The sequence below is a fragment of the Pelodiscus sinensis genome, chromosome 3 (genome assembly GCF_049634645.1).
Source record: "Pelodiscus sinensis isolate JC-2024 chromosome 3, ASM4963464v1, whole genome shotgun sequence".
In the NCBI taxonomy this organism is placed as follows: Eukaryota; Metazoa; Chordata; order Testudines; family Trionychidae; genus Pelodiscus; species Pelodiscus sinensis.
This window is the reverse complement of record NC_134713.1, coordinates 7,636,646-7,660,073: the sequence shown is the minus strand read 5'-3', so window position 1 is coordinate 7,660,073 and position 23,428 is coordinate 7,636,646. Positions and strand designations below refer to the sequence as shown.

At 43.9% G+C, this 23,428-nt stretch overlaps 1 protein-coding gene across 1 annotated transcript; it reads right to left on the bottom strand.

Annotated features, from left to right (window-relative positions):
* Nucleotides 1–2,210: 2,210 nt before the first annotated feature.
* On the bottom strand, nucleotides 2,211–21,637 carry LOC142827536 (beta-defensin 3-like). Its single transcript, XM_075923140.1, has 3 exons — nucleotides 21,479–21,637; nucleotides 19,208–19,338; nucleotides 2,211–2,270 (listed from the first exon to the last, which is right to left on the bottom strand). The coding sequence occupies exons 1-3, from the start codon at nucleotides 21,537–21,539 to the stop codon at nucleotides 2,211–2,213; spliced, it is 252 nt and encodes an 83-aa protein (XP_075779255.1). The 5' UTR covers nucleotides 21,540–21,637.
* Nucleotides 21,638–23,428: the final 1,791 nt, after the last annotated feature.

The following is a 23,428-nucleotide window of genomic DNA, read 5'->3' as shown; positions in this document are numbered from 1 at the left end:
CCCAGTGCCTCCCTGTGTCCTTCCATGCTCGACCTAACTTACACAATCACACAGTTATCAATAGGGCCTCTTTCTTGGCTCCTGTTACTGAACCAAAGTCTTGCTCACTAGATTGCAAGCCTGTTGCTGTTTTCATGTTACAGGCCTCTATTTAGGCCTTCTGACTCCATGTTACTGACCCTCAACTTACTACACCAACATCCCTGCTTAATTCCAGAACAGGCAATTCATTTTCTATATTTTGCATTGTGCTACACAGTTTTAATGAAATTAGTCAGACATCTCTAAACATGAACTCGCTGCCTGTGGGTATGTTAACACAGCAGTGTTATTTTGGAGTAACAGATTATTCTGAAATAATGTTGTGTTTCTAAATTACAAGCCTTTATTTCACAATAATGTTGAGCTAAGAAGACTTCTTACTCCAACTTATGATAACCTTCATTTCACAAGGAGTAAAGGAAATCAAAGGAAGAGTGCCCTTCCTTCGACTTCCTGCTGTGTAGTTAGCACCAAAAGTCATATTAAGCTATCTTGACTTTACGCAATTGACGTAGCTGAAGTTGTGAAGCTTATTTCGACTTTAGCCCTGCTGTGTAGATGTACCCTGTCTGACCTATCTGGCCTACTACTTCATTGAAATGTTCATGAAATTAAAAATGACATTTGATATTCCATTGAGAGTTCTGATCAAAATTGTGACCTTTACAAATCTCAACTAGGTTTATTACCTAATGAAAAATAAAACCAAAATACATAAAGTGCAGAAGAAGGTGTTTCACAGCTACATACAGTATTTCTAACAGATATAACCTTGGCTATCACAAAATTTAAACAACAAATACAGGTTGAACCTTTCTAGTCTGGCACTCTGTGGTCTGGCACCATCTGTGGATGAGTATTTTTTTAGTTAACCGGATGTCCACTTCAGATGACTCCAGTCATCCGAAGAAGTGGGCTGTGCCCACGAAAGCTCATGATGCCATCTACATATTTTGTTAGTCTATAAAGGGCTACCAGACCATTCATTGTTTTTTTAAGTTTATCCTGTACAGACTAACTTTGCTACCCCCTGAAGCTTCTGCACTTAGCAAGGGTGTGGCCAAATTTCCCGCAATCCCAAATTTCCCGCAATCCCATAAAGTTTGTTTATAGCCACCCATCCTGGCTCTCAGGCAGAGGATATTTCAAACTTACTTCATAAGAAGTTATGGAATTTGCTTATTCCATAGGTCCAGAGGTTACTTGGATTGTACAGCTAGGTGCACTCTGAGCTTTACCTTGTCTTTATGGAAGACCGTATAAGTTGTTCAAATGTTCGAACTTTCAGTTTGGATACCCTTCTGGCTGGAAAAGTTTCTGATGTCTGTGCACACACATTTCCTTGCAATGGACATGAACAATATATCTCAAAGACAATAGCGGAGTCATCATCTTTTTATGCAGGGGGCAGTTAATTCAGATCATGGACACATGCCTCCCCTATTTCTGCTTTCCTCAAGCCAGCACAAGTGTATGTATGGGGCAAAGGTGCCTGAGCTGGGTGAATTACTGCTGGTACTGGAGGACAGGGGAGACAGGAAGTGGAGATGGTACAATAGAGATGAATTTGAAACAAGAAGCTGGGAAATGCCATTTTCCTTCCTGCAAGAGAACCTGCTGCACAGGGCCTTGTCTAGAAGCCATAGCACAAGTGAGAAGAACTGGTTATGGGAAGGTTTCAGAGCAGAGAGAGGGCTGAGGTGCGATGGGGTACAGAGAGAGACATATTACACACCATAAACATCTTGTAACTGGACCCAACTCCTCTAACAACAACACAAATGGATTTGTAAAAGGTGTAATGCACTGGTAAAAAGTAACCGTGTGAGCTCCCTGAAACATCAAAATATGTATGTTCCCACATCTGGGAACATCCTTGGTAGGGTTAACATGCAATAATGACCCTTTATTTTATTTATTTCTAATTTCAAGTGGAAAAAGAATAAATGTTTATGGAAAATAAATAGCTAAACAGCCCTTGCACATTGATCAAAACACTCAGAGTCACATTTCAACAATATTGAATAACAACACATTACTTTTATTAAAAGGGGAATAATGAGTCATTATGGGTAACATGAGGGCTCCATTGTAGGTTTTCCCCAGCTCATATGATTCTTTGTAGTCCAGGTAAAAAGGCTCCAATGATTTTAAAGGCAAGGCATCATCTACCAGTTTCCTAGAGAGCCTGCCTTGACAATCTTTGATGTCATTAGTTTTACCAGTACCTGCAAAAATGAAAGAGACACTTAAATTCTGTGCCTATATCCATTAACATGAAAATATGACATTTACTTTCAAGTCAAATGCACATTAGGAATTTCTTCATCACTGAATGGTGATTGCAAGTATCTCTGGTTATCATCAGAATAGGGGATTCATTTTCTGTAATTTATATTCCGCAACAGTGTTTTAATCAAGATACTCAGATATATCTGAACATGAAAAATAAATTAGCTTGGGATATTAAAAATATCAATTTAAAATAATGGATCAGGTGTAAATGTGAAAAAAGTTAATTGAAATGTTCATCAACATTAAGAAAACATTTGAAATTCTATTGAGAGATTTGATCAAAATTGTGACCTTTAAAAGTCTTGACAAACATTGTTAAAGAGAGTAAAATAAAATGAAAATACATAGTATAGAAAAATGTGCCTCACATCCATGTACAGTATTTCTGACAAATACACCAGTGCCTATTGCAAAATATAAACAACAAGCACTTATTTATACAATTGGTGTTATTCTCTGAACTCATAGACCTTCCAGTTCTGCCTCCCAGCTCAAGTATCCCCAAATTCTGACCATGTACTGGTGGCTAGCCATTGCTAGCAGCCCAGTCTGGTGGCAGCATGGAGCTGTGAGCATGCTCAGTGAAGTAGCTAGGAGAGCACACTGCAATTGCATGCATATAATCCCAAACAAATTGACTCCCTTATGATTTTGTGGCTTGGCAATTTCTCATCCCACTCCACTCTTCCTATTTTAGAAAAAAAAATCCAGTCTTGATTTAAACATTTTCAGTGAGGGAGAATCCTGAACTATATTCAGTATATTTTTTTAACTGGTTAATTACCATCATCAACAATGTCTAATTTATTTCCGGACTGAGTTTCCTAGATTCAGCTTCCCGCCTTTGGATCATGTTATATTGTTGTCTACTAGACTGATGAACCTATTATCAAATATCGATCCCCATGTAGATACTCATAGACTGTCATCTATAGATAGACATCTATCAGGGATGATCTAGATGGTTCTTGGTCCTGCCATGAGGGCAGTGAACTGGATTCGATGACCTGTTTGGGGTCCATTCCAGTTCTAGTGTTCTATGATTCTTTGATCAAGTTACCCTTAATCTTCTCTTTGATAAGCTAAATAGATGGATTTGCTTGAGTCTATCACTATAAGCTATACTTTTAATGCTTTAGTCATTCTTGTAGGTTTTCAGAATCAGAATCAGAATACTAGGACTGGAAAGGACCTCAAGAGATCATCGAGTCCAGTCCCCTGCCCTCATGGCAGGACCAAACACTGTCTTTTCTCTGAACCCTCTCTGGTTTGTCATTGCTCTTCTTTTTGGGGGGAAGAGGCAAGCACAGGACTTTAGCAACCACGCCAGTGACAAATGCAGAGATAAAATTGCCTTTCTACTCGCACTTCAGATTTCCATAGTTATTCATCCAGGATGCCTTTACTGCAGCGCTATTTCAGGATCCCGGAAGTATACCAAAATAGCTATTCTGCATCTATTGAAGCAGCCATTATTTTGAAATAGATTTTTAAATAACAGGTGGCTTATTCTAACATCCTGATAACCCGCATTTAACAAGGGTTAAGGTGCATTTTGGAATAGCAAGTTATTTCAAAATTTGGCACTGTGTAAACAGAGCCATATTATGAAACAAGCTATTTCAAAGTACACTCGATATAAGCTACACAATTTGGGTAGCACAGATTGCGTACCTTATTTTGAGCTAAGAGTGTTGTGTAGATGCATCCCCAGGGGTCACATTAACTCTTGGGTCACAGCATCACAATGGGAGTTCATGTTCAGTTGACTATCCATAAGACCCCTGAATCTATTTCAGAATCACAATGTCTCAAGATAGAATATCCCAGCCTATGGCCTACATTCTGAGATATATACATTTATATTTAGCTATATTAAAGTCCATATTGTTTGTTTCAGCCCATTTTACCTGGTGAGCCACATCACACAGTTCATTGTGGAAAATTCATGGATGTTCCCACTAAGAAAGAGGCAGGTTCAGAAATGGACACACATGTGGAGGATGGAGGTATTGTAGTAAGTCTGGAAATTGCCTTTATCATGTGTGCTTACCAATGCTCTGGCAACACCATAAAAGAATTCAGAGGACAGTTACCACGATGTATGACCAGCATGCAGCAGGCATCTTTTGCCCTCTGCTGCCCTACTTGCAAGCACTGTCTTAGGGGTAGTTCTGGAGACAAGGCTGAATGTTATCAGGTATTAGCAGAGCCACCGCTAAAGCAGAGAGCTCTACAGGCTGTGCACCAGCCAGGGACAACAGAGTAAGGCAGCTGTAAGTAGCAGAAGTCAGTACGAGTCAAAGTGCCCCCAGAACATCCAGAGTCAAGGTACAGGAGCCTCCTTTGCCCATGTCCCTAGGCTTTGTCATGTGTGAGTGTAACCACCACCAAGGTGGATTTGAACATGGGACCTTACTATAGGAGCCTCTACCCTCTGCGCTAAAAGCCAGCTCGCTCCCTGCTGTAGAGGTCTCTTGATCTTAACTGTTGCAGTGGTCTAGGTGCCACTTGCAGTACTCAGTAACCACACTAGGTGTGCGGGTTACATATGTCCCCTAGGTGAGGAAGCGTGTCCTGAGCTTTCAAGACCCAGTTGAGATGCCAGACGAGCCCCCACTTGTAACCACCACCAAGGCGGATTTGAACCTGGGACCTTGGGAGCTGACTATAGGAGCCTCTACCCTCTGAGCTAAAAGCCAGCTGGCTCCCAACCCGTGCTGTAGATGTCTCTTGATCTTAACTGTTACTGTGGTAGATGTGCCACTTGCAGTACTCAGTAACCACAGGTGGTGTGTGGGTTACATGAGCAGCACAAAACAGCTTGGGTACATAAAAAAGAAAGACCAAGAGTTCTCTTTACAAAGCAATGTCTCCCCTGGACTTACCGCCGACAGCAGGGGGAAAACAAACCGCAGCGGCCGATGCGCATTGTATAGAGGGGACAACGGACAGGGAAGCAGAACCCTCTTCGTCTTATGCATATGCTAGTGCCAATGATTCCACGGTCAGCAACTGCACACAAAAAAGTTGCGATGTTCAGTTACACAGCAGGGAAGCCAGAGCTGTGGCTGTAGCCCAATGGGCATTTTGCATGTAATGGATTTCTCATGTATTCAGCCCCTGACCAATCAACCCAATTATCTTCCTGTGCACCATTTTACTTGTTTTTTACATCTACTTAAATGACTGTAGCTCTCTGCACATTCAATGGCTGCCCCTAGGAAGAGAACGGAGCAAGTTAATGAAGCAGATGGGCTGGCTGCCATAGGTGTCCTTCATGGCCTACTCAGGGACAGAAAGTAAGTAGGTTCCTGAATCTCCAACTTCCCTTAGGGTGTGTCTAGACTACAGGGTTTTGTATCCACACTGTGCTATTGCATCCACACTGTGCTTTTATGAAAGAGAGCATCTAGACTCTCTGGGTATGTCTAGACTAACTGGCTAGACCCAGTTTACGCAAACGAAGTTTATGCGGCGCCCAGTTTATGCAAATGAAGCCCAGGAAATTCAAATCCCGGGCTTCATTTGCAAGTGCGGTATGCCTACATTACCCCGCTAGTTCGAACTAGCGGGGTAGCGTAGACATACCCTATGATATTGAGATTAGAATATTTCAACCTGGAGTTTAGTTGTGCTTTTAGTAAAGTATCCAGTCCCCACAGGCATAAAGCGACGCCTCATTGCTGTCTCCCACATCTGTATGTAATTTTTCCTTTCATACATGTTCAAAATAACCCCCAGGGCAGATTTGAACCTGGGATCTCTGGACCTTCATGTAGGAGTTATCACTCTAGCTGCTCTTCAGTTTAGGCTTGTAGGGCTCCCTTGTTCCTATCTCTTGCTGTAAGTGGTCTAAGGGCTACTATATGGGACAGTGAACCACACTACTGGGTGTGTGGGTTACATAGGCAGAGGGCCAACAGCCACCATGGGCCCTTGGGCAAGGTGTGTTTGGCGGAGGCACTGCACTCCTGGAAGGGGCAGGGTCTTAGGTGAGAGGGGCGGGCCTGAGACAGCTAGGCCGTGGAGCCAATCAGACTGCAGCACTGCTCTCCCCAGACCTTAGCGCTCCAGCACTCAAGTGGTGATTCAAAGGGACCTGGTGCTTCAGCCATGGCTGCTGCTACCTCAGTCCCCTTTGAATCGCTGGATTCTAGAGCAACTACCCTTTTGCCCTCCCGTCAAAGCCCTGAACAATTAACACTAGTGTGTAGAAGAACTTAGACTCTAATTCATGGATTCCTGGATCCCAGCTCAGTTCACCCTTCTCTAGTACAAACTGTATTTTCATTGGGTCAGGCCAAAGGAAGAGGATGCATCTTGTATGTGTCCACATGGACATTCAGGTCAGTCTTTCCTCACGGCTTCCTGGCATGGGGCAGAATGAAAAGGGAAGTTTACCAAGGGCCCCCAAAATGATGGAGGGGCAGGTGGGCCAAATTTAATTGACAGGCATTGACCAACCTCTTTTAAACCATGCGCGTGTGCAACAATTTTGATACGGGGACACCAGCACCAATCTCACCTGTGCCTACTTCAAAGATAAAATTGTCTCTCTGCGCCTAGTCAAGATTCTCCTGTATATGCAACTAAGAATTGCACAAGCCCCTTTGGCCACAGCTGTGCTTTGGGAGTCTGTGTTCAACTGGCTGTTTTCCTCTTACCCCCAGTTTTCCCCCAGAGTCATTGACTCTCAGGATAGATTGCTCCTTACTGCAACTATGTCTACATTCTTTTTTTCCTACATTTATACATCTTGTCTGCATCCAACTTACTATGCTATCCATATCATTCTCTACCAAAGATGTGTTCTCTTCAATATTTACCACCCCCTGAATTTCTTTGTCATCTGCAAACTTTAACAGTGAGTTTATGTTTTCTTTCTGGTCACTGATAACAACATTAAATAAGACAGGACCAAGAACCAACCCCAGGGGCATTGAATGTAGATCATGTTTTTACAACCACATCTGAACAGATTTTCTTAGGCACATCAAAGACCCCTATCTGTCCCCAAGTTTGTTCCCCAGCTAAATTTCAAGTACAGTACAAGCTTTGTTATCTGACATTATGGAGAATGGGGGCTGCTAGTTAATCAAATGTACTGGCTACTTAAGCTTTACACCAATGGTTCATTAATTTTTCACTGTATGCTAGCCATAGTCGCAGTATGGTTTAGATAATATCTGATAATGGTATTATCTACAGAAGCACAACACCAACAAACTTTACTGCCACAAGTTTACAAACTGGACTGGATATTAACATGACAGATACGATAGCTTATACTATCTCTACTATAAACACTAGATATCTTTAAAAAAAGAATTGGGGGGGGGGACCCTATACTACAAAATTTAAGCAGCCTTTATACAGACTCACAAAGGTTTTTTCCATATTTTCCCTTCATTTCATCAAGTCTTACCTTCAGTGCTTTGTGCCACCAGGAAGAAGACAGCAAAAAGAAGGTAAAGTATCTTCATAGCTAATGTTTTACTGGGTGCCCAATGTCACTGAGGAGAAAGACTTCGAGTCAGACGAGAGATTGGGAGTTTCTCTATTTATCAGTGCACTAGGGCTTGTGATATGCAGATCTGTTGAAATCTTGTTTTCATACAAATGACATTTATGACAAACGTGTGCTGCAATCTCTTAATTATAGAGAGATTAACCTATATACAGCAGCAGAAAATTCCCAGAACATCCCAGGGAAATAAAATTGACAAATCCCTGCCTGGAGGAAGTTGCAAGGTGAATATTTTATACTTTGCAAATTTCTATTTGGTGATCAAAAGCACATTGACATCTTTGCAAATCCACCTACTGACTATTCCAGATAACATAGGAAACACCCCTGTGCACAAAAGATAAAATAAAAAAACCCTCCTCTTTCCCTTCTGCTGCCAATTAAACCCACTTTGGCCTCTTGTCAGAACCAAACAAGTTGGAGGGAAAATTTGCTGATGTTTGAGGAAGTTTCTCTTACCCAGAATCACTCATGCACTCGGAACCCAAATTGATATTCCTTAGAGAGATAGGGGAGTTTAATATTATTCTTACATCCCATCAAACCCCTTTCCTGGAGGCCACTCATAATGGAATCATCCATCCTGACAATCCTGTGCTTCTCCCTTGCTTTGTGCTATATACACTTGATCATTACCTGTTCGGTTCACTCCCTCTGGGGTACCTGGTTATAGCCACTGTTGGCAGACAGGATATTGGGCTGAATGGGCCTTTGGTCTGACCCAGTACGGCCATTCTTATGTTCTATGTTCTTATCCATGAAGGGAGGGAGGTCTGTGAGCTTCCTACATCTTCTTCTCAGCATTTTGAGGAGATGGGCCATCACCCTTCTGACTTTCCATGGTAAGGCTGGTGACCCACTCCCCACTCTCAGCATCTTAGAAGGCTGATCATCCCCTTTACAGAGTGAATCTACTGATTTTCTTCTTTGTGCACCGTGTCAGCCATGTCGTAAGACTCTAATGCATTTTTTATATTCAACTTAGGGGTAAATTCAAAGAAGAAAATAGGAATGGGTCTGTGTTCTTTTTTCCCCCTCTTTATAAAATGTTAGGCTACCTGAAAGCATTTTGGTTTTGAAAGTGATTTTTTTTCCTGCTTTTTGTTTAGCTTAAAAATATCAAGGAAGTAATGTCCAGTCTCCCCTCTGTTGCTGCAAATCTCTTTGGGGAAAAGTTTGTGAAGTTCATATACTCAGAGCTAAAGAGGCAGAGTTTGAGACTGTCGAAGAAAGCTTTTTCTATCAACTGCTTAAAAAGCATTTGCATGGAATGTGTGTTTATTTAAAAAATATGAAAAAAAGAATTTTAATTTTTTCAGTAGTAGATGTTGTGTTTTTATCTTACAGGTTCTGTCCCTCTCTGGCTACGTCTACATTGGCAGCTTCTTGCGCAAGAACTCTTTTGCGGAAGAGTTCTTGTGCAAAAACTCTTCCACAAGAGAGCATCTACACTGGAATGTGCTTTTGCACAAGAGATGGGCTTTTGCACAAGAGCATCCGTGCCAGTGTAGACGCTCTCTTGCGCAAGAAAGCTCTAAAGGCCATTTTAACCATAGGGCTTTCTTGCGCAATGAATTCATGTTGCCTGTCTATACTGGCCTCTTGCGCAAGAACAGTTGTACAAGAGGGCTTATTCCTGAGCAGGAACATCATAGTTCTTGCACAAGAAGCCCTGATTTTATACACTAGAACAGGGGTCTCCAAACTTTTCAGCCCGAGGGCCGCATTAACTATCAAACAGCAGTTTGGGGGCCGACTACACACTTGAGGTCCAAATAAAAAACAATCAAAACATGGATGTTGTTTTTAATTATTTATTTAATATTATTTTATTCAGTTATTATTTAATAACACATTGATACACTACACATGAACACCTGTATTAGTGTGAATGGTGAAATTGTTTCCTGGATGCCAAAATAGCAGACATTTCTGGCTTTAGATTTGTTACGCGAAGGAAATTATCACTAAATAAAATAGAGTGCAACATGTTTCGAAATCAGATGCTAATTGACACCAACACCTCCTCATCGCAACAGTCAACCGCAACTGGCAAACTGTGATCAAAATAATCAAGTCTTGAACCAGCAGCAAACCATTTAAAAACTCCGCCACTAGATGGCGTTATATCATCTCATTGACTGTGAACGGAAGTAGAAAAAGTAAGCAGCGAATAAGGTTTTGCAATGTAATGATCGGTTGGAAAACATAACGCACTACTGCGTGCCTCTATTTTAATTCGGTAAAAACATAACGTCCACGTAAGCGGCGGCTGATCTTGGCAGGATACATGTAAATTTCCGTAATTTTTTTTCCGTAGACAAAAAGGTCTCCGCAGGCCGGATGAGAGGGCCTCGTGGGCCGCATCCGGCCCGCGGGCCGTAGTTTGGAGACCCCTGCACTAGAACATCAGTTTACTTGAGCAAGAACACACGGCCAGTGTAGACAGGCAGCAAGTTTTTGTGCAAGAGCGGCCGCTTTGGCATAAGATCGCACCAGTGTAGACACAGCTTCTGTGTATGTATCTGCCTGGGTGCATGGTATAAGAATGCCCATTTACCTGAGGATATCAGAAGGAAAGGGCTCATCTGCCATTAGCACTGCACCAGGCAGCTTCACCACAGTCTTATGTAATAATTCTCTAGGATATGGAGAGTATGAATTTGTTGGCTAACATTCCCCACTCTGAGGGTATGTCTAGACTACATGCCTCTGGCGACGGAGGCATGTAGATTAGGCTACCTGGCATAGGAAAATGAAGCGGCAATTTAAATAATCGCCACTTCAATTAAATTAAAATGGCTGCCGCGCTGAGACAATCAGCTGTTTGTCGGCTCAGCACGCTAGTCTGAACGCTCTGTGGTCGACATCAAAGGCATTTGTCGACCACCCTAGTATGCCTCGTGGGATGAGGTTTACTGGGGCGGTCGACAAATGCCTTTGATGTTGACCATGGAGCGTCCAGACTAGCATGCTGAGCTGACAAACAGATGATCGGCTCAGCACGGCAGCCATTTTAATTTAAATGAAGCAGCGATTATTTAAATTGCCGCTTTATTTTCCTATGCCAGCTAGCCTAATCTACATGCCTCTGTTGCCAGAGGCTTGTAGTCTAGACATACCCTGAGTGGGACTGACTGATGTTGTGTCCCTAGTGCCAACGGCAGCACAAGAAACACACAATGCACAATAACTAGACCTTCACCACAGTTCTTGCTCTGTGAGCTGTGACAGTGATATCAACAGGGCTGTTTCTGGACAATGGCACGATGCCATGGGATGCCTATGTGACAGATGCTGTATGAACTGGACTCATGGACATGACTATACATAACTCAAAGGTGGTTTGAGCGAATAATTTCATGTAACCCATCAATCTTCATGTCACGATCTGCTGGTTCTGTTTATCTTACTCCGTTGTATATATCATTTGTGTGTGTAAAATTAGACACATAGAGCGAGGAATACATTGTGAGTTTTGTTAGAAAAAAAAACTGCCCCCCCCCCCGGTAAAAAAGTTTGGCCAGGCCGCTCTTGCTATAATGGGCTGCAGTAGTCCTTGGGAGAAGCCGACCACACCCTTCCTGCATACCATTGCCTTTAGAAAAGGGGAGGTGTGAAAAGGGGAAAATAGCCTCAGACTCTCCCACCCGTCACCTTGGCGTGAGAACTGCCGGGCTTACCTGGTTGCATGAAACCTGCACAGTTTCGGCCCAACCCCTGGGACACAGACCCCCCACTTGGCGACCGTAGGGCCATATATGGTAATATGCAAGAGCGGGAAAGCAATGTGCAGATTTGGGGATAAATACCCATCGCACAGTTCGCTCGAGGAGGTCTTCGCAACACACCACCGTGCGTGTGCTGTCTCGTATACTTCAAAGTGCTGCCGGTATGATCAACCGACCAGCCACCTCCCCCGACTCTTGGGCGTAACCAAGGTTTTCACAACCGAACCAATATCTGTGAAATGTTCCGTGTGCTGTGTAAGTTGGTATGTATGATTTGATTTTCTTTGTTGTATAAGCTGAGTGTTGTAGTTGTTTTGGTAGTACATAGAGTTTGTAGTTATTATTGTTATTAATTAGTGTAGCTGGATATTTCTAGAATAGAGACTATTCCCCTTGCCATTCCCATCCTTATATTTCTGACACGTTTAACTAGAAATCGTAGAATAAATATAATAAATACTGTAAATTCATTATTAATGCGGTCTATTAAAAATCTTAGAATAAATATTATAAATTAATCAGTTATAAATAAATATCTTTTATTTGCGAAAACGGTCCACCTGGTTCTGTCCTTCCCCGCTTGGGTATGCATCATTGGACCTGTGATTCTCGCGACAAGTTTCAAATATGTGAATGGGAGAGATGAAGGGTGTTACCTGCAACTTCTAGATGAGCTACTGTTAAACAATCTTTTGTCCTTAAGTCTGAGCAGTGGCTGGTAGGGAGTGGCCTCAACTCCTTAACAAAAGGAATAGGAAAGGAGAGGCCTGGGTCTTTTGGCTGGGCTGTACCTGAAGGAAGGGGCCGGGGACCCCAGGACGTGGAAGACAGCCCTAGTTTAAAGTGGCAGCTGGAAAAGAAGTTTTAGGGTGAGTTTAAGTTTGCTCTGAGGTTTCAGTGAAGAATTAGCCAAGCGCTTTTGTTTCTTTTGATTTGTAACCTACATTGCTCTGCCTCCTTTCTCTTATTACTACTTAAATCCTACTGCTTCAACTTCATAAAACCATTTTTATTTTCTATCTATGGCAACAAACCTTACACAAAGTGTGACACACGGTCAGAAAGCCTTCAGCATTTTGCAGCCCAAGCCTGAGCCTATACTAGGGCTTTATTACAAAATAACCCCCCACCAGTCGAATGTATAAGCAGAACGTCCACACTACCAAGCACGTTATTTCGGAATAATGGGCCACTTATTTCAAAATGTGTACTCCTAATTTCCCCAAGGAATAACGCTAATTTAGAAATAGTTATTTTGAATTAGCTGTAATGTGAACACTCTGGTGCCATTATTTCAAAATAACTACTTCCCAGAGTAATTCTAACTAATTATTCCCCAGTGCTTCCTGGGGATCTAAGTCAGCGAAGCGCGTCGACATTACTGGAGCCTGCCTTGGACTAATTTCAAGGTTTCCCCCTAGTGGGGAGGTACTGTTTCAATTTTGCAAAATCAGGAGTTATTAACTCAAATTTAGTTATTTTGAAATAGTTTCCTAGTGTAGACGTCGCCTACAGGACCCGTGATTAACCTGTAGAGACATGTTAGAAAAAGTATTTGAATGGTGACTGGGGTTGTTCAGTGATCATTAGGCTAGAACCTTGAAGTGCCAACATACATTTTCTGAGATTCGGGGTTAATACAGGTTGCACCTCCCGAATCCAGGACTCTCTCATCTGACAACATCCGGGGTCTGACAGGACATGGATTTTGTTGAATGAGAGAGCCCCAAGGCAGGAGGGCCAGCCGCTGAGAGGCGCATGCAAGGCGAGAATGGTGGTAGCAGGGCCGTGGAAGCAGGGCAGGGATAGCCTGGCCACCCAGCTGGGGCTGAGGCAGCCCATGTGTTCTGACCCGGCAGCTGGGTTGTGCCGGCTGCATGCCGGCCAGCAGTGAGGACAGGGCTGTGTCAGCCTGGCTGGCAGTACGGCCGGGCAGCAGCAGCCCAGCAGGGGAATCCAATCTGGGTCTGCAGCAGCAGAGTCACAGCACTGGAGCCGGGGCTGCAGCAACCCAGCTGGGGCCACAGCAGGTCGACAGCCCGATCCGGGCTGCATGCTGGCCAGCCGCGGGGCTGTGGCTACATGCTGCCATGCTGGCAGTGAGGCTGGAGCAGCAGCTATGGCAGCAGGGCTGGGGTAACTGTGTGGCCCAGGCAGCAGTGGGGCCGAAGGAGCCGGCAGTGGGGAAGGATGGTAGGCTGAAGGAGCCAATGGCAGGGTACCTTCCCCGGTCCAGAAAATTCCTTCCACCGGGACTATTCCCAAGGATGCCAGACCAGGGAGGTCCAACCTCTACTAACAGTATATGCACATTTATTTCCTGTGAGGCGTTAGCCATGTAATCAGACAGTTCTTGTCATATACTGCTAGAGAGTTCAAGTTCCAAAGGACATTTCAATGAACAATTAATATGGTCTGATCACAGTATTATTAATTTATTTTTGACATGTATAGCAAACCTCCTGAGACTGATGGCAAATGGGCCTTATGTGAATCCATATAGCTAACTCCCAGGGATGCGCTTAGGTCTATTTTGGAGTCTCTTTATAATTGCCTATTGTTCCCCAGAGGACTCCACGCTGTCAGTGAAGACCTGGAGCTGTATAATAATGTCTGAGGCAGGTCCATAACAGGAACTTGCTTGGTGATCATCTCTGTGCTGGCTCAGTGACCCACCCAGGAGAGCAGCAGATTCAAATTTTGATTTAAAAACACACTTGATTTAATAATGGTCAGTGATGGAGAATGCAGCACAACACACGGTACATTTTTCTGAGGGTTAATTACCCTCACCGGTGAAAAAAAATTGCAATGTATTTCCTGTCTGAAATTGTTCAGCTTAAACTTCCACTTTTCTTTGCTAGATTGAAGAGCTCACCGTTAAAGATTTGTTCCCTGTGTAATTAAGGATTGAGTGTAATCAGGTACCTCTTAGTCTTAAAGCCTCAGACGTTTGAAAGCAGTGTAGGCTGATTTCCAGTCTTCTCTTCATTATGGATTTATTTTGGGGAATCTCCCAGACCTCTTGGGGATCCACATGAACAAATAAATAGAACCTGCTGCACATCACCAAGGCTTGAAGCTCTAGCACAAGAGAACAGGACTTAGCAGTGGGACTGTTTCAGAGCAAAAAAGTCCAGAGGGAGTGTTGAAATGTGGAGTAACAAGATGGGTGTAACACAGTATAGTGAACTGCCCTTTTTCTAGGAACACTCCGGGGTTTATTTAATATATGAGCAGGAATCTGGTTTTTTATATATATGTAAAATGTTTATAAAAAGATAAAAAAGAAAGGGATTTTTATGGAAAGCAAATAGCAAAACAGCTGTGGTACTAATGAAAAAACTCAAACATAAGTTTGCAATAACTGGCAGTTACTTTTATTAGAAGGAGAACACGCTATTATTGGTGATGCAAGAGCTCCCCTGTGGATTTTTTTCCAGCTTAGAAGATTCTTTGCAACCAAGAAGGAAAGGATCCAAGGATTTTAGAAGCAAGGGGTCCACTGCCAGGTTCCCAGAGATCCTGCCTTGGCAATCTCTGCTGCTGTCACTCACTTTGAATAAAAAGAAAAAAGAAAAAGAAATTCTCAGATTCTATGATTATATCTGTTATAAGAAGGACTTTGTTACGTTTACTTTCAAATCAAAGGCAGAGCAGGAATTTCCCCTTCCCTGAATGGCCAGGGTGGATCTCCCTGGTTAACTCCAGAGCTGGGGATTCATTTTCCCTAGGCCAACATGCTACTACAGAGATTTAATGAAGATCGTCAGATAGAATTAAACATATGAGCTAGTAGACTGCCTGGATTACATACACTCAGTTTTTTGATCTGAGGAAGTGGGTCTGGCCCACGAAAGCTCATCATCTAATAAACCATCTTGTTAGTCTTTAAAGTGCTACATAATCCTGTATTTTGTTTCAGAACACAGTTTTCCTTCTCTTTGCCCTTTATTCTCTAGTCAAAAAGGAAAATTGTATATATGTTTTCTTAATCCTTCCAATTGATATTCTGCAAAGTTACCACAAAAATAAATGCAGCAGGGATATTAAAGAAAAAAAGACAGCCAGTTAAATATTGGAGCAGCTGTAAATTGACGTGCAGCGAAATAAAAAAAAATATAGACATTTGAAATTTCATTGAAGTGTTTCATCAAATTTGTGAACTTCAAAATGTTTCTCTAACTTTTTGGTATTTAAAAAATAAATGTAAAATATATAAAGTACTGAACAACCTGTATCAAATCCATGTGTAGTTTTTTTCCCTATCAAACACATTTATGTCCATAGCAAAAATTAAAACAACAAACACTATTGAATGATCAATATACAAGGGCGGTGGATATAAGAGATGGGGGAAGGTATTGGCTTCCCAGACCACCAGCCTGGCCCCACTCGTACTCAGTCTGGGCTGGATGCTGGAGAGGAAGGACCTGCTGTTGGACCTCCAAAACCTCAGACTCCGGCTATTGGGCTGTGCTGCCCTGCAACATAGGGGGTGATGTCATAGACTTTAACCTCTAGGTTGTATTGCCCTATAACTTAAAGGCTGCTTTACAGACTCTGGCCACTGGGCCTTACTGCTTTACACCCAAGGGTAACTATATAGACTCTGGCCATTAGGCCATACTGCCCTGCACTGAAGGACTGAACTAATTCCCTGGAGCAACCAGCAGGAGGTGCTGCAGCGATGAGATGCACCTTGTGAACTGCATGTCATGTCTTTATAGAAAGCAATATGATATTTTCTGTCTTATCTATTCCTTTCCTGATGATTCCCAATATTTTATTAGCTTTTTACACTGCACCACTACTATCACATTGTGCAGCTGTTTTCAGGGACCTATCCACAAGGATTCTAATATCTCTTTCTTGAGTGGTAACAGCTATTTTAGACCCCATGATTTTTGTATGTATGTTTGGGATTCTATTTTGCCATGTGCATTACTCTGCATTTATCAACACTGAATTCCATCTGCCCTTCTGCTGCCCAGTCACCCAACTTTGTGGGATCCCTTTGTAACTCTTTGCAGTCAGCTTTGGATGTGAGGATTTTGAGTAATTTGATCTCATCTACACATTTTGCCCCCTCACTGCTTACCCCTTTTTAAAGAACACTTAGGAGAAGTTTAACAGCCCTGGTCCAAATGCAGACCCCTGCAGCAAAGTATTTATCCCTACTCTTTTTTCCCTATCTTTTAAATGGAGTACCAGGCAATGTCTTCATGATCATCTAAGGATCCTTCAATTACTTGAACCACCAGCCTTTTGTCACCTTAATCACCCTGCCTCCCTGTGTGTATAAGAAAGTTCTCTGCCTCAAAAGTGAAGCTGGAATCATCATGTAAGCTACTGACCCCTCCTTCTCCCAGTCGCAAATAAATGGTGCCTTTGCTTGGTGCTAGGTGTTATCAGGTGTCAGGGGAATCTCTATGGGTATGTCTACACTACAACGTTAATTCGAACTAACTTAGTTCAAATTAGTTAATTTGAACTAAGCTAATTCGAACTAATGGATCCAGACTAAAAAACTAGTTTGAATTAGCATTTTGCTAATTCGAACTAGCATGTCCACATTAAGTGGACCCTGAACCGGGCTTAATGATGGCCGGAAGCAGTGCCGGCAGGGCATCAGATTAGGACTTAGAGCGTGGAGATGCTGTCTCAGGCTAGCCGAGGGCTGTGCTTAAAGGGTCCCGACCCCCACCCCGGACAGACAGTTCTCAGGGGTGCCCCGCTTGCAAAGCAGTCCTGGCTTGGATTGCCCGGACTGCCCACACTGGACACATCACAGCACTCGGCCATCAGCCCGGCTGCACTTGCCGCACGCTGCCATCTGGGGAGAGGGAGCAATTGGGGGGCTGCAGGAGAGCTTCCACCCCCAGAAGCTCGCAGAGCCAGCCCAGTCCTCCCCATCGGGGGTTCGTGCCCCATTCCTCCCTCAACTCCTTCCACTTACCCTTCCCTAGGCCCTCTTCTTGATGTACAAAATAAAGATAACGTGTCTTCCAAAATGGAATCTGTCTTTATTGAACAAAACTGGGGGAGACTGGGAAAAGGAGGTGGGAGAGGGGAAGAGAGAGGCTGGGAGAGGGGAGGGCAACTAAAATGATCAGAGGTTTGGAAGAGGTCCCATATGAAGAGAGGCTAAAGAGACTGGGACTTTTCAGCTTAGAAAAGAGGAGAGGGAGGGGGGACAGGATAGAGGTCTCTAAAAGCAGGAGTTGGGCGAAGAGGGTGCATACAGAAAAGTTCTTCATTAGTTTCCATAAAGAAGGACTAGAGGACACCAAAGGAAAGGAATGGGTAGCAGGCTTCAAAGTAGTAACAGAAAGTTGTTCTTCACAAAGCAAATAGTCAACCTGTGGAACTCCTTGCTGCAGGAGGCTGTGAAGGCTAGAACTAGAACAGAGTTTAAAGGGAAGTGAGATCACGTCATGGAGGTTGGGTCCATGGAGTGGTATTAGCCAGGGGGTAGGAGTGGTGTCCCTGCCCAAGGTTTGTGGAAGGCTGGAGAGGGATGGCACGAGACAAATGGCTTGGTCACTGTCTTCGGTCCATCCCCTCCAGGGTCCCTAGGGTTGGCCGCTGTCGGCAGACAGGCTACTGGGCTAGATGGACCTTTGGTCTGACCCAGGACGGCCATTGTAAGCTCAGGGCTCAGGGTCAGGGGTCTCAGTGGACCCCCTTGATTCTCTTGCACACCTGCTCCTGGGTGGCCAGGTTGGCAGCTCTCCTGCCCTAGCCGGCCACTTTCCTGTGCCTAGTGCGGAGATCGTGGACGAGGTCCACGATGTCTGCACTAGCCCAGGCAGGAGCCCGCCTCTTGCGGTCCTGGGCAAGCTCCCGGGAGCCGCTAGCCTGGTCCCGGGAAGAGGGGGAGGGCTGGGGGGCATCGGGTGGGTGGCTCGATCTGTGCCAGGTGCAGGGTCTGCTGGCTGGGTGCTGGCAGGCTTGTACCTGGCACGGGCACCGTAGCCAGCCCATGCCCCTTTAAGGGCTCCGGGGCCGGGAGGGGGGCAGACGAGTTTCCCTGGTGTTGGCCAGAGTGGCCACCAGGGAAACCTGGGGAGGGCTAGCCTCCCACTAGTTCGAATTAAGGGGCTACACACCCCTTAATTCGAACTAGCTAGTTCGAACTAGGCTTAATCCTCGTAAAATGAGGTTTTCCTAGTTCGAACTAAGCGCTCCGCTAGTTCGAATTAAGTTCGAACTAGCGGAGTGCTAGTGTAGTGCCTATTAAAGTTAATTCGAACTAATGTCTGTTAGTTCGAATTAACTTTGTAGTGTAGACATACCCTATAGCACTGAAAAAAAATACAGGACTGTGTAGCACTTCACTATTGTATAGCACTGAGCAGTCTGAGTCTCTGACAGGGCTGTGGGCTGGCCATGAGCAGCAGCGTAAGGCATCTGCAAGTAAGAAAAATCAACAAAGGTCAATCCAGACAGTCCAGAATGAAGGCAGCCACAGAAACCTGCTTCATCCCTTGCCTCTGGGCCTTGTGTGCCAAGCCTCCAAGAGCCCTCAACAACTCAGCTACAGAAAGGAGAGAAACAAATATTTCTGTTTACACCGTCATGTTTTCCAATAGAACTATGAACTTACTCGGCGTTTACAGCAAGGACTCCAAGGAGAGCACCGTCCGATGTATCTAGTTCCGCGAGGACATTTCAGCATGTAGCATCGACCACCACGAAGTACACATACTACAGTGCCAATGAGACTACGGTCAGAATCTGCACAAAAATAATTTGTAAAAAGTCAATTTTCATTCACCCAGCAGGATAAAAGAATTATAATTGCAGTGTGATGAGCATTTGTCATTCAATGCACTTCCCATACACGGAGATCTGGACAAATCAGTCTCTTGTCCACCATTTTACTAGAGCTTTAATTGTACTTAGTTGGCTTTACTTCTCTGCATGTTCAAAGATTTCCCCTCAGTGGGGAACAGAGTCAAAGCATTAAGCAGATGTGCTGGCCTCTTGGCTGCACAATGAAGAACCATAAAATGGAGCATGGGGGAGCGCCTCATGGCTAAGAGGTAGAAAGCAGGAATTGCTTAGCTTGCCCAGTTCTCCTAGGGGCTGGTGCTGTGGTTTTGACTCCTTCTGACTGCTAAAGTGATGCACCAGGCAACATCATAAATGCTGATTGGCTGAGCAAGGCTGAAGAGAGCTCAGCATTGAGTTGGGTGGCTGCAATATTTAGAACCAGAAAAAAATTGAACAAGTCCCTTCAAGTGTGAATGAGCCATGCTCTGTAGATTCTGTGTAAACATTCTTGTGCAGACTCAATTTCATTTTGACCAATTGCCTGTTTAAGTCATGCCAGATATGCAGGTCTTTGAGAGAATGTCACTCAAATACTGATCACCTCACCATTTGGGATATTTAGATTCGAATATTTTCAGCTGGATTTTTGCTGTGCTTTAATTGAACTATTCCCTCCCCACAGACATCAGCCCAAGACCTAAGTGGTGTTCTCTCATTGCTTTTTTGTGCATCCAGGTATCCCCATGAAGTGTGTCTCTATTGATCATTAGCATAGAGCCTGTGTAACCACCACCGGGCAGACTTGAACCTGGGACCTCTGAAGTTTAGTATAAGAGCCACAGTAGGTGTATGGGTTACACCTGGAACAATGAGATCTGAGTACATTACTGAGGCTCCTTGACAGTAACTCAATAAATCAATAACAAATAAATCATGCCGATTTACTGTCATTTCTGCAGAACCTGTTTGAACCCCACAGATTGGCATCTGCAGTACTGAAGCCAAGCGGAAAAGTATGGCAGGTTATGTCTAGGAGACAGTGTAACTAAAGTGTTGAAACAACAATCTGCCACCTTCAAAATCAGGGTTTTAGTCTCGGGCTGTGTACCCTCCCATTGGGTTATGACACATTGATTCATAATAAGGGATATGAAGGCTCTGAATAATTAACCCAAGTGTGCAGAAGAAATTAGACGTTGATTCATAACCTGGTTCCTCGCCCCGTAGAGCAAGGTATGTTTTCATCGGACTAGGCAAAGAGAAGAGGACACATCTTGAATGTGTCCCACACAGATGTTCAGCTGTGTTTGGCTCGAGGGCTATCCATGCGAGAGGAAGGAATGAAGGGGGAAATTTGTAGAAGGCACTCAGAATGATGGTGGGGCGTCTGGGCTAATTGTATTGAGAGCCTTCCAACCAATGTGTCCTTTAAGTAGTGTCTGCATGCGTCCTTCTTTTCTTGTGGACACAAAAATGAGGCCCAGTATTCCAGCAGTCATCACCTGTGCACAACAGCAAAATAGCCTCTCTACTCCTACTTGAGAGTCCCATGTTTATGCAACCAAAGATCTCATTTGTTCCCTTGACCACAACATCTCGCTATTACATGATATTCGTCACGCCACGTTCTTTATGTACATTTATAGTTGGCCTCATTAAAATGCATATTGTTTGCTTGCACCCCACTTTCCAAGAGATCCACATTATTTGAATATTATTCCTCTTCAATATTTATCATGCCCTCCAATTTCTGTGTCATCTGCAAATTCTATCAGTGAGTTTGTATTTCCTTCCATGTCACTGATAAAAATGTTAGATATGGGAAGACCAAGAGACAGTCCCTGAGGAACCCCACTAGATAGAACATAGGGGGTATTTCTCCAGGTCATAGTTTCACCAAAATTTTGTGGGCACAGTAACAGCATCTTTTGACCCCATGATTATTTCACAGCCAAATTTCAATTATCTGCTGCAAACTGTGTAAACACTTGAATTCTTTAGATAAAGATTAGAAGGTAAAATGATGCAAAGGTTCAGGCAAACTTAGTACATGCTCAGAAATAGCCTTCTATACTCTCCCTACATTTCATTATAATCTTACCTTGAGCACTACTTTGCACCACCAGGAAGAAGAGAGCGAAAAGAAGATAAAGTATCTTCATGGCTGTAGTTTGGCCAGGAACTCAGGCAGTTGAGAGAAGAGGCTCCAAGATAGAGAGGAAAGTGACAGCCTTTCTATTTATAGGGCACTGGGGATTGTGATCTGCTGATCTGTTGAAACTTGTTTTGATATAAGTGATATTTAAAAGATGCTGAAATCTGTTAATTATAATGATTGTATTTGTACAGGACCAGAATAATTCCCGGAGGATTTCAGGGAAATACAATTGCAAGTTCCCACCTTCAGGAAGTTACAATATGAATATTTATACCTAGCAAACATTGACTGCCAAGTTCAAAGCCCGTTGAAGTCAATTGATATCTTCCCATTGATGTCAAATATAGCAAAATTTCAGCACTAGCTGGCACGCAATGATAGTTTTTGGATTGTTTTGTACAATTTTCATCAGTATTTACATCAATTTTGGGAATTTTCCTAATTTCACACATCAAAACCCATTACAAAGAAGTTAAAATCCTTTTTAAAATGAAAACTAACGTGGAATATATGGTTATAGGTTTTTTCCCCTCTATAAATCTAAACGGAGGAATTTTAAAGTTAGTGTACAAGTAAACCACGCGTTTCTCTTTTCTAATCCCCCCTAACAAACATCAGCCTTAATGATGGCAGTCTAAAGCACAGATATTAAATGGTTAATGTATCAAACATGTGAAACTCAATGGTATTCATGGCGCTAAGCACCTCTCAGGATTTGTTCCATTTTCTCAGGGATGAAGGATAAAAAAGGGATCAGGCTGGAACTTCACTCACTGTTTCTTAGGCCTCTACATGGCAGTTTGCCACCTCGGCATTCTGTGGGGGATTCTTCCTAGCTAAGGCCCACCACTGAAAAAATACGAACCTGCATGAAGCTTCCCAAGGCGCTTTGAAATATGCCTCCCTGTTGTCACCTTTCTCTTCCCCCAATCTCGCCCCAGATGCAGTTTGCACCAGCTGCAAAAACAGAAGGAGAGAGACTGCTCCCTAAAACGGACGGGCACAATTCTGCCCGCTTTATTTGAGCTAAGCCTAGAGCAACGGTTTTCAATTTTTTTCCTCGTGACCCAGTTGAAGAAAATCGTTGATGCCTGTGACCCAGCATAATTTGACTGGAGTGTGAGCTCTGTGCTGGGGCTTAGGCTGAGAGCTTTGGAGTGTAGGATGGGGCTCCAGCTTTGGGGATGTCAAGGCTGGGGCAGGAGGGGCTTTCCTCAAGCAGCTTCTGGCCAGCACAGCAGCAGCGGGAGGGAAGCTAAAGAGGCTTCCTGCCTGTCCTCACACTGCAAACCATGCTTCCCTCAGAAGCAGCCAGCAGCAGGTTCCTGACCAATGGGAGTGCGGAACTAGTGCTCGGGGCAGGGGCAGTGTGTGGAGCCCTGTGCGCTCTCTGTCTCCCCCAGCACCACACACACTTAGGAGCTGGGTCTGCTGCTGGCAGCTTCTATGACACAGCACAGTCTGCGGTGCCAGGACAGGTAAGTCGCTGCCTGTAGCACCCCGCTGGGCACCTGCTCCCCCTGTAGCAACGAGACCCAGTGCATGATGTTCCATGACCTAGCAGTGGACCATGACCCTAAGTCTGAAAACCACTGGCCTAGAGGGCATGCTTCCCTGCAAAGTCCACTAAACTGCAATGTAGACGAGGACAAAACCTTGCACATTTTAGCTTAAAATTTCAAAACAGTTCTCAATATATCACACTTTCCCCACAAGTGGCAATGATCCAGCTGGGTCTCCTCCAGCTGTTGACTGGAATCGAAGCATCTGCCTGTAATTGAAACTGGCTTCCACGTTGATGACCACACCTGGCTTAGGGAGAAGTTGCAAGATGTACGAGTCAGAGGGAGGGATGGACAGTATTGTTCCAGATAAAATAATGCACTCTCTGCA

Excerpts from the sequence above, each read along its gene's own strand:
- LOC142827536 (XM_075923140.1), bottom strand. The coding sequence starts at position 21,539 with ATGAAGATACTTTATCTTCTTTTCGCTCTCTTCTTCCTGGTGGTGCAA. Across the intron at positions 19,339-21,478 it reads GGTGCAAAGTAGTGCTCAAG|ATTCTGACCGTAGTCTCATT; the intron begins GTAAGATTATAA and ends ATTTTTGTGCAG. Across the intron at positions 2,271-19,207 it reads GTCCTTGCTGTAAACGCCGA|GTACTGGTAAAACTAATGAC; the intron begins GTAAGTTCATAG and ends TCATTTTTGCAG.